Source organism: Martes martes (assembly GCF_963455335.1).
Source record: "Martes martes genome assembly, chromosome: 1".
NCBI classification, from domain to species: domain Eukaryota; kingdom Metazoa; phylum Chordata; class Mammalia; order Carnivora; family Mustelidae; genus Martes; species Martes martes.
Window position 1 is genome coordinate 115766364 of NC_137888.1, and position 14601 is coordinate 115780964.

Consider the following 14601-nt stretch of genomic DNA (forward strand, 5'->3'; position numbering starts at 1 on the left):
GCTTTTGTAGGAGGGGAAAAAATTCTTTTCTCTACTAGGTTTTCACTTGGACCTCAGTAACAAAAGACACATTAACATACAAATTTATTTTTAATTCAGGTTTCATGTGACATGGGAGCATTCATAAGGAAATGAAGACCCAAAAAAAAACAGTTAAATTTGAGCATTTTTATACTAGGTTTGGTGACAAATGGACAGTCCTGGGAAAGTGTGATAGTACCAAAGAATATAAGTGAAGAGTAGCAAACTAGGGAAACTTAGCAAGGCCTCTGTTCAAATTCTTCTCAGTGTCCCACCATCTTTGGAGATAAGGATATTTGTTTCCTCCAGGTATAGAAATGCCACCTCTCACATAAGGATCTTTGACCTGCCTCAGGGAAGGTCAGAGTCCTACCTGCCTCAGGGAAGGTCAGAGTCCTTCATATACCTGCCATTTTTCAAATTCCTTCAGCTTAAAATAGTCAATATGCCAAAGTGCCATATTTTGGAATAGTGTGTTATGATACCCATCAACTATATGTTGCTTTCATAAGACACACCTTAAGTATTAGGCCATGGAAAAGCTGAAAGTGAGAGTCTAGAAAAAAAGGTTTGTCATACAAACATTAACCAAAAGTAAGTTTGCTTATATTTGTTACCAAAGTATATCTAAAGGCAGAAAATTACTGCTAGATATAAAAATGGGCATTTCATAAAAATGAAAGAAAGTTTCAGTCCATCGGGAAGGTATATTTATACATTTGTACTTAATACAGTCTCAAAATATGTAAAGCAGTAATTGATAATTATACAGGAAAAAAATAATTCCAAAATCACAGTGGGAGAACTTAACAGATCAGTCAGAAAGTAATAGAATAAGAAAACAAACATATCAGTATGGATATAGAACACAAAGTAAAAACTTTACCTAACTAACATATGTAAAAAACACTGCATTCAACATCTGCAATGTGTAAATACACATTAATTTCAAATGCACATAGAACAATTACCAAAACTAATTATATGCTAAGCCACAAATTTCAGTGATTGAAAACAAATATTCTCTGACCATGGTGAAATTAAAATAGAAATCAATAATTAAAATAGATAACCAGAGGGGTGCCTGGATGGCTCAGTCTTTGGGCGTCTTCCTTCGGCTCAGATCGTGGTCCCGGGGTCCTGGGATTGAGCCCCGCATTGGGCTCCCTGCTCGGTTGGGGACCTGCTTCTCCCTCTCCCACTCCCCCTGCTTGTATTCCCTCTCTTGCTATCTCTCTCTCTCTGTCACATAAATAAAAATCTTTAAAAAAAAAAAAAATAGATCACTGGAAAATTCCCATATATTTGGAAATTAAGCATTTTACTTCTGGATGGGTCAAAGAAAAAATCACAGCATAAGTTAATAAATGTTTTGAACTAAATGACAATGAAATTGTCAAGTAAATGAATTTGAAATATGGTAGCCTTGGTGATGGAAAATCCACAGCCCTATTAGGAAAGAATGTAGGAAGTCAAATATTAGCAGTCTAAGGTCTTGAGAAATTAGAAAAAGACCAGTCAATGAAACTCAAAGAAAGTAGAGATACAGTCAGAGAGAACAAACATGGTAGACAAGATCAACAAAATAAAAAATATTTTCTTCAAAAATACTGCATACCATTAGTGAGAAAGATCAAGAAAATAAAGGCATAAATAATATCAGGAATGAAAATAGAATATCACTGCACATCAGATAGACCTTAAAAAGGTTAACACAAGCAACCCAATAGGAAAATGAGCAAAGGACTTAGCTCACGAACGAGATACCCAGATAGTGAATAAACGTATAAGATGGTACTCAATTGGACATGGAAACACAAGTTAAAACTGTAACATTGGGGCTCCTAGCTGGCTTAGTCAGTAGAGCATGCGACACTTGATCTCAGGGTCATGAGTTCAAGCCGCACTTTGGACATGGAGCCTACTTAAAAAACAAAAGAAACACAAAAAACCCTAATGTCATATACTGCCACCCACACACCAAAAATAGCTAAAATGAAAACAGTTGTTAGCAAGGACATGGAACAACTGAAACTCATAGCACTGATGGGAGTATAAATTTGGTACATCCACACTGGTAAATGGTTTACAGTATCTCCTAAAACTGGACATGCACATAACTTAAAGATCCAGAAATCTCATTTCTAAATATGTGCTCAAGAGAAATGTTTACGTATGTTCACCAAAGACAGATACTATATTGCTGACAGAAGTACTGTTCAGAATAACCAAAAACACTATCCAAATATAAATCAGTGAATACATAGATTATGACCTACTTACACAATGAAATATTCTACAATAATGAGAATTAGCAGTCTCCAACTACACACAAAAGTATGGAAGAATCTCACAAACATAATGTGAGTAAAAAAGAAATCCGTACTTAAAAGTATATATAGTCTAGGATTCCTTCATACATATTCTATGATTTCAGTGTAATCATGGCTCACAGAAGTCAAATGGAGGTTACTCTTCAAAGGTAGGTAAGTGACTGGAATGAGCGTATTCTGGGGTACTGATTCTGGGGTACTGATGTAATGTTTTAGATCTTGATCTAGGTATGGTACACAAGTAAGTTTAAGTTGGTTAAAATTCATCCAGTTGTATATTTATGATATTCCTCTTCTATCTTTGAAAGTTATACTTAAAAAATCTTTCTGAAAAGTCTTAAGAAACAGAAAAAAAAAATAGAAATCTAATGCCATTCTATTAAAGAACTTAACTCTCTTACGAAAAACCTTCCCAGAAATAAAACACTAGGCCAAAAAGACTTACTGAATTCTACCAAAAGCTAAATAATATAAATCTTAACACAAATTCTTCAACTGATTTTATGGACTTTAATTTAATACCAAAACCTAAGACCTCATAAAAAATGAAAATGATAAGACAATCTTAACACAAATATAGATGCAAAAATCCTTGCCAAAATAAATTGAGTTCAACAATTAATTTTTTTTAATAAAATAAAATAACCAAGTTGGGATTATTCAAGAATGCAGGATTAGTTAAACATTTAAAAATTTGTCAGTGGTAGAGCTAGAGAGAAGATGGGTTAAGAAGCACCAGGAATCCATTTCCCCTCCTAGACACAAATGGACTTAACAGAATTTGTCAGAAGTAACTACTTGGGAACTCAGGAGTCTATTGAAGGCTTAAAGAGGAAGGTTTCTTGAAGGGGAAGTCTTCTAGGGGAAGGTTTGAATGGTTAATTTTGGTTAATTTCAGCTTTTAGGCTGATAGCAGCTACCTATTTCCCTACCTTCAGCCCATAGCAGGCAGCCATGCATGCCTTTCTTGAGCAGCTTGTGGGGGCCAAGGTGGGCAAAAAGGTTTGGTTCTCCAAATTTCAGATAGCTGTGCTCTAATAGCTGATTGCTTCTTTTGGTTGTGGAGGTGCAAACACAGAGGCAGGTGTCCATTGTCATTGTTGCAAGTCCCTACCCCTAGAAAAAGTGTCCATTGTCATTGTTGCAAGTCTCTACCCCTAGAAAAAGAACAACAGTCTACACCCAGAACTAACAATAGGAAGGAAACAATAAAGATTAGAGCAGAGATCAACAAAAGTCAAAATAGAAAGTGATAGAGAAAATCAGTGAAAATCAGTGAAACCAAAAGTTGATTCCTGGAATAAAAAAGACAGACCTTTAGCTAGATGGACTAAGAAAAAAGACTTAAATTACTAAAATCTGAAATGAAAGTGAGGGCATTACTAAGGAATCTATAGAAATAAAAAGGATTATAAGAATACTATGACCAGGGGCGCCTGGGTGGCTCAGTGGGTTAATCCTCTGCCTTTGGCTCAGGTCATGATCTCAGGGTCCTGGGATCGAGCCCCACATCAGGCTCTCTGCTCAGCAGGGAGCCTGCTTCCCTGTCTCTCTCTGCCTGCCTCTCTGCCTCCTTGTGATCTCTCTGTCTCTGTGTCAAATAAATAAAATCTTTAAAAAAAAAAAAAAAAAGAATACTATGACCAGTTGTGCACCAAAAAATTGTGTTAACAGATGAACAAGCTCCTAGAAACACAAACCTACCAAGATTAAATAAAAAAGAAATAGAAAATGTAGAGAAACCTATAATGGCTAAGGAGCTTGAATCAGTAATCAAAACCTCCTAAGAAAGAAAAGCCCTGGTGCTGGTGGTTTCACCAATAGATTTTATCAAGCATTTAAAAAATTAATGCCAATCCTTCTCAGACTTAGAAAGAAAAAAAAAATGAAGAGAAGGAAACACTTCTAACTCATTTTATGAGGCAACCATTACCACGATACAAAGACCATACAAAGACACTGCAAAAAAACTACAGACCAGTATCTCTTATGAACATTGATACAAAAGTCCTCAACAGAATTCTAGCAAACAGAACTCACCAACATATTAAGAGGATTACACACCATGACCAAGTAATTTTATCCTTGGAATACAAGGATGGTTTGACATATTTTCATATGTCAGTCATGTCAATATGTCAAATCATAATATGCCATATCAACAAAATGAAGGAAAAAACACAAATCATCTCAGTGCAGAAAAAGCATTTGACAGGGCACTTCAATGGCTCAGTCTGGTAGAACATGTGATTCTTGATCTCAAGGTCATGAGTGTGAGCCCCACATTGGGCATAGAAGTTACCTTTTTAAAAAGGGTACTTGAGGCTAAAATTTAACAAGTCAGGAAATGACAGATGTTAGTGAGGATACAGAAAAAGGGGAACCCTCCTACGCTATTGGTAGAAATGCAAGCTGCTGCAGCCACTCTGGAAAACAGCATGGAGGTTCCTCAAAGAGTTGAAAATAGAGCTGCCCTATGACCCAGCAATCGCACTACTGGATATTTACCCTAAAGATACAAATGTAGTGATCCAAAGGGGCATGTGCACCCGAATGTTTATAGCAGCAATGTCCAATAGCCAAACTATGGAAAGAACCTAGATGTCCATCAACAGATGAATGGATAAAGAAGATGTGGGGTGTGTGTGTGTGTGTACACACACAATGGAATACTATGCAGCCATCAAAAGAAATGAAATCTTGCCATTTGCAACAATGTGGGTGGAACTAGAGGGTATTATGCTGAGCAAAATAAGTCAATCAGAGAAAGACAATTATCATATGATCTCTCTAATATGAGGAATTTGAGAGGCAGGATGGGGTTGGAGGGTAGGGAAGGAAAAAATGAAACAAGATGGGATCGGGAGGGAGACAAACCATAAGAGACTCCTAACCTCACAAAACAAACTGAGGGTTGCTGGGGGGTGGGGGTTAGGGAGAGGGTGGCTGGGTTATGGACATTGGGGAGGGTATGTGCTATGGTGAGTGCTGTGAAATGTGTAAGCCTGATGATTCACAGACCTGTACCCCTGGGGCAAATAATACATTATATGTTAATAAAGATAATTTTTTTAAAAAAGGCATTTGACAGCACCCGCTCATGATTAAAAACACTTAGTGAAATAGGAATAGAAGGAAGCTACTTAAATGTGATAAAGCCATGTATGAAAAACACACAGCAAACATACTCAGTAGTGAAAGACTGAAAGCTGTTTCTCTAAGGTCAGGAACAAGGCAAGGATACCTGCTTTTACCATTTCTATTCAATACAGTTATTAGAAATACTAGCTAGAGGAATTAGGCAAGAAAATAAAAGGCATCCAAACTGGAAGGGAAGAAATAAAATTTGTTTGCAGACCATATGATCTTATCTATAGAAAACCCTAAGGACTGCACATAAAAACTCTTAGAAGTAATAAATAAATTCAGCAAAGTAGCAACATACAGAGTCAACATAAAAAATTAGTTGCGTTTCTATACATGGACAATGAACAATCTGAAAAGGAATTCCATTTACAGTAGCCTCAAAAAGAATAAAATACTTAAGAATTATTTTAACCGGGGAGATGAAAGATTTGTAAAACTATAAACCATAAAGTTTATAAAGCATGGCTGAAAGAAAATAAAGAAGATAAAAATAGATGGAAACACTTCTCATGTTCATGGATTTAGGAGACTTAATGTTGTTAAAATGTCAGTACTACCCAACATCTACAAATACAGTGCGATGTTTGTCAAAATCCCAATGACATTTTTTGCAGAAATCGAAAAACCCATACTAAAACTCACATGGAATCTCAAAGGACCCTTAAATAGCCAAAACAATATTTTTTTAAAGATTATTTATTTATTTATTTATTTGACAGATACAGAGAGAGCACAAGTAGGCAGAGCAGCAGGCAGAGGGAGAGGGAGAAGCAGGCTCTCTGCTGAGCAGGGAGCCCCATGTGGGGCTCCATCCCAGGACTCTGGGATCATGACCTGAGCCAAAGGCAGCTGTTTAACCAACTGAGCCAGCTAGGTGCCCCCAAAATAATATTTTAAAAGAAAAATAACTGGAAACTCAGGGTTCCTAATTTTATAATTCACTACAACGGTACAGTAACCAAAACTAGTAATGGCATAAAGACAGATATGACCAGTGGAATACAAAACTATAATGAGATATCACCTCACACCTGTCAGAATGGCTAAAACCAACCAACCAACCAAACAACCAGTGTTGCCAATGATGTGGTGAAAAAAGGAACTCTCATGCACTATTGGCAGGAATGCAAATTGGTACAGCCATTGTGGAAAACAGTTTGGAGGTTCCTCAAAAAAATTTAAAATAGAACTATCCTATGATTCAGGAATTACCACTTCTGGGTATTTATCCAAAAATACAAAAACACTAACTCAGGGACGTGTTGGGTGGCTCATTTGGTTAAGAATATGCCTTTGGCATGATCCCAGGGTCCTGGGATCGAGTCCTCCTTTGGGCTCCTTGCTCAGTGGGGAGGCTGCTTCCCCCTCTTCCTGCAGCTCCCCCTGCTTGTGATCTATCTCTCTCTGTCAAATCTTAAAAAAAAAAAAAAAAAAACCCACTAACTCAAAGGTATACATGCACCCCTATATTTATTGCAGCACTATTTACCATAGCCAAACCATGGAAGCAGCCCAAGTGTCCACTGATAGATGAATGGATAAAGAAGAGGTGGTATGTATATACAATGGAATGTATATACAAGTAAGCAATAACAAAGAATAAAGTCTTATCATTTGCTACAGCATGGATGGAGCTGGAAGATATGCTGAGCAAGATAAGTCAGTCAAAGAAAGACAAGACCATATGATCTCACTCATGTGGAATTTGAGAAACAAACAAGTAAAGGAAAAAGACAAACCAAGAAACAGACTTAACCACAGAGAACAAACTGGTGGTTATCAGAGGGGAGGTGGGTGGTGGGATGGAGGAAATAGGGGATGGGAATTAAACAGTACACTTAATCATGATGAAAAAAATTAAAAAGACCAATGGAGTAGAATAGAGAGGTCGGAAGTAAACTGTTAAATATATGAATTTTTTTTTTTTTTTAACAAGGATACAAAACCATTCAGTGGGGGAAAGTGCAGTCTTCTCAACAAATGGTGCTGGGAAAATGCTATCTATGTGTAAAAGAATTAAGTTGTACCCTTACTTAACACCATATACAGAAATTAACTCAAAATGGATCAAGGACCTAAATGTAAGATAATAAAACTTTTTTTTTTAAGATTTTATTTATTTGAGAGAGAGAGATCACAAGTGGGCAGAGAGGCAGGCAGAGAGAGAGAGGAGGAAGCAGGCTCCCTGCTGAGCAGAGAGCCCGATGTGGGGCTCAATCCCAGTATCCTGGGACCGTGACCCTGAGCCAAAGGCAGAGGCTTTAACCCACTGAGCCACCCAGGCACCCCCAAGATAATAAAACTCTTAAAAGAAAACACAGGACATGGAGCACTGGGTGTTATACGTAAACAATGAATCTTGGAAACACTACATCAAAAACTAGTGATGTATCGTATGGTGACTAACATAACACAACATAAATTTTTTTAGAAAGGGACAAAAGCTTTACAACATTGGATTTGGCATTGGTTTATTGGATATGACACCAAAAGCAGAGCTAACAGCAACAAAGATTAGTTTCCATAAATATTTTATTTTTTTAAATATTTTATTTATTTGAGAGACAGACTGAGAGAGCACAAGCAGGGCAGAGGAAGAGGGAGAAGCAGACTCCCAGCTGAGCAGGGAGCCCAACATGGGACACAATCCCAGCACTCAAGGATCATGACTGGAGCCGAAGGCAGTCGATGGAGCCTGTGACTTTTGATCTCAGGGTTGTGAATTCAAGCCCCATGTTGGGTGTAGAGATTACTTAAAATCTTTTAAAAATAATAAACTTTTGTATATCAAAAGACACGGTCTACAGAGTAAAAGGGCAATCCACAGAATGGGAAAAATATTTGCAAGTCATTTATCTAATAAGGGATTATTATCCAGAATATTTAGAGGGGGAAAAAAAAAAGAAAACTCAATTCAAAAATGAGGAAAGGACTTGAATGGACCTTTCCCCAAAGAACATACAGCCACAGCCAATAAGCACATGAAAAGATGAATAGAGTTACTATATGATCCAGCAATTCTATTTCTAGTTATGGGCTGGTTTTTTTGAAGAGATACTTGTACGTTCACGTTTATGGTAGCATTATTCCCAGTAACTAAAATGTGGAAGAAATCAAAGTGTCCATCAGTGAATGTGCTGATAAGCAAAATATGGTACATACATGCAAAGGAAGGAAATTCTGCAGTATGTTCATGGATGATGGTTGCAGGCATTATGCTCAGTGGAATTAGCCAGTCACAAAAAGACAAATACTGTATGATTCCACCTTTATGAGGTACTCAGAGTGGTCAGAATCATTTTTAAATAGGAATAGAATTTTGGTTTTACAAAACAAACAATTGTAGGGTTGGATGGTGGTAATGGTTGCACAACAATATGAAGATACTAATGCTAGCGAACTGTACACTTAAAAATGGTTAAAATGGTAACTTCTATATTATGTATATTTTTTCATTATTTTTAATGAATCTTAAAATTCATGTAAATGTGCCACATTAAGAGATTTTAGGAGTAAAAGCATAGGATCATTTTAATAAATGCAGGAAAAGCATTTAATAAAATAAACATTCATTCATGACAAAAAAACATTTTTCAGACTATGAATAGAAGGGAACTTCCTTTATCTGATAAAAGGTCACTTACAGAATATCAAAGCAAATGTCATACTTAATGAAAAAATATCAGAAGCATTCCCTTTAAGTTGGGAACGAACTCTCATATACCCATCATCCAGCTGCAGCAATAATTTTCAGCTTTGACCAATCTTGTTTCATCTATCTCCCTACCCCCCTACCCATCCACACCAGATTATTTTGACACAAACCCCAGACATTATATGATTTCATCCATATATTTCAGTATATATTTGAAAGATAAGAATTATGTTATTAGAAAACATCTCTTATGTCACACTTAAAATGATTTTTTATGTCATCAGATAGTTCCAGTTTTCCTGATTGTCTCACAGTTTTGCTTATGCTTTTTTTTTTTTTTTCAACTTACTTGCCTGAATCAAGTTCCAAATAAGATCTGTTTGTGACAGTTGGTTGTTAATTCTTTTAATGTATAGATTCTCCCTCCATATCTTTTTTTTTTTTTCAGTTTATTTGTTAAAGAAACCACTTCATTTCTTCTGCAGAATTCTCCCCAGACTATATTTTGCTGATTGCCTTCTCATGGTGTTGTTTCATATGTTTATGTATTATATTTGTTATCTATAAATTGGTAGATAGATCTCTAAGCTATATCTTAATATGATGTTTTTCATCAAAGTGAAAAATATCAAATTAATGCTTAGTTTTTTTGGCTGCCTTGAGCCAGTGCAAAAATTTGTTGAAACCCTCTGTCAATCCAAGCATAAAGCTTAATATACCTAAAGTGACTGAATCTAATTTTTGATGACATTCATATTCTCAACAGAGATCAGCTTTTCATGGTTTTATGCTTTATGTGTATCTTCTCCTTTGTCATCTTTTTTCAAAAAGGATTATAATGTACTAATTGCTCATTTCTAAATTTATTTGCATAGGGAAATGAATAAGCGTCTAACAGAAGAACAAGCCAGAAAGACATTTGAAAGAGCCATGAAACTGGAACAAGAATTTACTGAACATTTCACAGGTTGGCATCGTGTGTGTCTGTGCCCTGACAGAATTTTGATTTGGAGCCATATAAACTGACCCATTGAACTTTGAACTATGCCCACATCTACCAGTAATTAATTACATTAATTACCAGTAATTAATTACATGGCTAATACTATATATTAATACTATGTAATTAATAAACTGGTTTTCAGAATAATTCATCTAACCTAGGCAGTGTTGATGAGGAATCTTAAAAGTTAGTATTTCTTAAGTGGTTCATTAGGACATATTAGACTGGAGAAAAATAGACTCAGACTTGATTTCTTCTGTGAAAATGACTTTTCTGATCTTATGCTTTATAAATTTTGATCCATTTTAGGATATTATTTGTTTTTTAAAAATGAGTGGGTAGCAATTCCCAAATAATCTCTCTTTCATTTTGTCCTTTAAATTATTCTTCAGGTGTTCACACTAAGTACATCAAATGCCATGGTGGTGTAACCCATGTGCTTTTTTTCTTTTTTTTTTTAAATAATTTCAGACTTAAAGAACATTCATAAGAGTAGTACCAGCAATTATCATACACTTTTCACCCATATTTTCTAAATGTTAACATTTTACCATATTTCGGTTTTTTCTGAAACATTGAAGAGTAAGTTGCAGGCAGATGCCCTTTTGCCTCTTAAATACTTTGGTGTGTATCTACCAAATATGCAAAAGCAAAAATCACCAAATCTCACCTTTTGATCAATATTTAAAATTCTTATATTTTTCAAGTAGGAAAATTACTGAAATGAATGCCTATTACTAACCAAACAATACGTAAATGGCCTTTTGCTGGATGAGTAACTAATTCTAAGATTTCACTTCTGTTTCACCAGTAATTGTTACCGTAAAGATAGACAATTAATGGAGTTTCTAATTTTGTTTAATTATTACAGCTATTGTACAGGGAGATACGCTGGAAGACATTTATAACCAAGTGAAGCAGATCATAGAGGAACAGTCTGGTCCGTACATCTGGGTTCCAGCAAAAGAAAAGTTATGAGGACTGATGTTTCTCTGTTTCTCTTTTCCACGATCTCATTTTCTCTGACACTGCTTTGCCCTTTCCTTTTGGAGTCTGTCTACAATACTCCTTCCACATTGAATCATATCCCACTCATCATGGTCTGCAGTTGTGCTTAGTTTTGACATCTAGGGTCTCCTTCAGGTTGTAGCATCTGTATTATTTTATGTCACTATTGGTTTGTGGCCATTTTTCAGAACTGAAGATGGAATGGCCTGACCAGCTATTAAGGATTTGGGGAGACTGGGAAATTGTGGTAAAATTCCTTAATGTTTAAGGGAAAGTAACTTTAAGAGATTTTCAGAAAAGCTTTATATACATTCTTTTCAAATTTCAGTATAAATGAAAGAAAAGTGGTGTTAATCATTGACTTAGTAAACTTTGAGCAACAGTGCACGCTTAACTTTAATAGCATGGTTTGGCCAATATATTAACTTTCAAGTCCTTATCTCAATTGACTTGTGTTATCCAAACAAATATTTCATTATAGACAAATAAGGAAAATACGTTTTTTAATTTCAAAATTAATGTCTGCATTAACTTTCATAATTTCCAAAGGGATATTCATTTTTCAGAAGAGTTCTTCATGTCTGCTATTGTTTGAGGGGTTTTTTTCTCAGTACATTTGCTAGGAATAGCGGTGTTATAAATGTTTTTAATCTACTTGTACAGCACTATTTATAGTGTCTTACAAAAGTTGTTCATACATAACGATCATCACATTTTCTGAATTGAGGCCATGTTTAGGTGCTAGGGGAGCTCACCTTTTACACATAAGGTTGAGGAAATTTCATAGACATAAATACAGAACAGACATTACAGTGATGATGTAGTAATCATTATGGCAATGAAAAGGAGTCCAATTCATAGTCTAAAATTTTAAATGTATTCTTAGGGATCAGATTTTAATGAATATTTTACCCACAGTAACTGCCTATTTTGTTATAATAAAATATATATATATATATATAAATATATATAAAACTTTCTTTAACTAAACTCTGTAACTATGGGAATTATTTTCTTTACATAGTTGCACACACACACAAACATATATATATATTTAAAATATATTTTTTCTTTTGCCACCTACTCTTAACTTTTTGTTTGGTTTTTAAATTAAATATTAATTGATTAGACTTTATCTTCCTTAATCATGTGAACTGAAAATGGGGGTATGGTGGTTGTGGAAAGAAACCTTTAGGGAAATTAGATTACATACAGAAGTATAGGCGTGTTCTCCTCTTTTCTACAAAAGTTTTCAAATGGTTCCTGGTTCTGTTTTGAGTTTTTTTTTACTGTTGTTCTTGTCATTGGGTTTGGATTTGGTCTTCTGCCTCTCCTTCCAGTTCTCCTTTCACTAATAGGCAAATAAGCAAAAGCCTCGTGTGTGTTTTCCCCTCAGACTGCACACCATTTCACCTCTTGTCGCTGCTCTGCACTAGAGTTGCACAGATCTTCATGGAGAGCAATTTTAAGACGTTTTATTGAAAGGTAGTTATGATTTCAGAAATCAGCTTCTCTGGTCTTTTAATGTTTGGCTTCCCTTTGCTTTTTTGGAGTTGTTTATTAAATATGTGTTTTTGACAGCCTCCTCATTACAATTCTTAAATGAGTACTGGTTTGTAAAGGATTATCAACATTATCCATTCCATTTATGAGAAAGAGGAGAACAGCTAATAAACTTTGTTGTAAAATCCATATGTTAAATGTGTCTTGAATTCTGAAAGAATATATTGTTTACAAGCAAACATTTTCTGGAAACAACTTGGAGCATCGTGTAATTTATACACTGGATTCATGGGCCATTAGGGAATCTAATCAAATTTTCTTCGGTAGGTCTTAGAATTGAGTATGTTAACACATTGAAATAAATACTATGGCAATACAATAATTATACTAGGTTGTTACCAAACATAAAACAACTAGAAGAAGATTATTGTAAAATAATCTCAAGAGTCCCAGAAATCACTCTACAGCAAGACCCCAGCATAAGCCATTTTGAAATATTTACTGGTTACATGTTCTAAAATATCAAGAGGTTATAAAAATGATGCCATTTATCTGTTACAATGTGTATTACATAGCTTTTGGATGTCCTTGTTAAGTGATGTTTTTGTAAGAAAACACAACTTTTGTTCAGCTTTCTAGATTGTATAGAATTATTAATAAAAGTACTAATTGCTTAGTACTACTGTGTAACAGCTTTAGTATATTATCATTTAATTTTAAAAGATAAGAATTTAAGAATTACTAGCCCCACCGTAAGGCTTAAATGAAATCACTTGCCCAAGATGACTTAGCTCTAATAAGTGGTAGTGCTTGGTATTTGCTCTGCCCCATGTTCTTTCTAATATATTAATGCTGTCTTGTTTTTCTCAGCCCCTACTATGTAAGGCACTATGACTCATATTATGTTAGTGCCCTTTTATAGAGACACCCCTAGATGAGGTCCTTGCCCAGAGTCACACAGTAAGGAAGGACAGATCCATAGAACAAGTCACTTCATATCACAGCTGAAAGAAATGTTTCTGGGAGACAAATCAGCCCAGCACCACCACAGTGACATACAAAAAACTTCTTTGGAACCAAAAATGGGGAGGCGGGGCGGGGGAATGGAACAGTGTTTGTTAGGGGGAAAGTCATTAGTCTGATACAGAGAGAATAATAATATTTCAAATCTTTATAAGATATTCCATATTTTTACTATGCTTCTTAATATTTTTAAGTTGCAAAAATTAAAATGCCTCTTAAATGTGACTACACATTTCTGGTTGCTTTTCTATTTCGCATCTTCCCAGGGCTTTTCAAAAATGATGGAAACAAGCTTGCAGGAGAGACTCTCACACCTGGTAACCCACTACATAGTATTTAAATTCCAAGATAGCAATTTGGAGGCTTACTCATGAGAAAAATTTGTTTACTAAAGTATTAGAGTAAACAGTTTACTTCCAAAATTCTGTCTGGAATACTCCTAATTAACATGTGGTAAAACAAGCCCGGAGATCCCCATGTTTTAACCGAAGTTATACTACAAATCAGGAACAGAGCCAGGATTAGAATCTTTGATTCCAGGATCCTGAGACAGTGGTTTTTCTACCATCCAGTTCCTTTTCTTCCCATGCTGTAAACTGAATTTAGTGGATTATTCAGTCCCTCAAGGTTTGAATTACTCATTAAAAGAAAGTAAATATCTATAAACTTAAAAGATTTTATTGAAGTGCTTCAGTTTGAAAGATACCAGGGGAAAACATTTGTTGTTTTCTGACCTAAGTTTAGATTATCTGGTGTTTTAGTCCAATGTCAAAGATTCCATTTATGTTCCTCCAGAATTGCACAGTATAGCTCCTACTGGCTTTGGCAGTGGAGTACTGTAATGTGAAGGATGTAGGCTATGGAATCAGAGCTTGACTTAAATACCAGCTCCACCACTCACTGGTTAT

General features: G+C 35.3%; 1 protein-coding gene across 8 annotated transcripts in view; it reads left to right on the top strand.

The window, feature by feature from the left end:
- Positions 1-11678, top strand: part of DLG1 (discs large MAGUK scaffold protein 1) — a gene marked incomplete at its 5' end in the record, with an annotated part of 253529 nt that extends 241851 nt beyond the window's left edge. For all 8 annotated transcript variants that reach the window (XM_080829395.1, XM_080829394.1, XM_080829396.1 and 5 more), the window contains 2 exons: positions 10032-10123; positions 11031-11678. In XM_080829395.1, the coding sequence (XP_080685521.1) occupies positions 10032-10123; positions 11031-11137 (199 nt within the window). In that variant the 3' untranslated portion in view covers positions 11138-11678. The remainder of the gene's footprint in view (positions 1-10031; positions 10124-11030) is intronic.
- Between the last annotated feature and the right edge of the window lie 2923 nt (positions 11679-14601).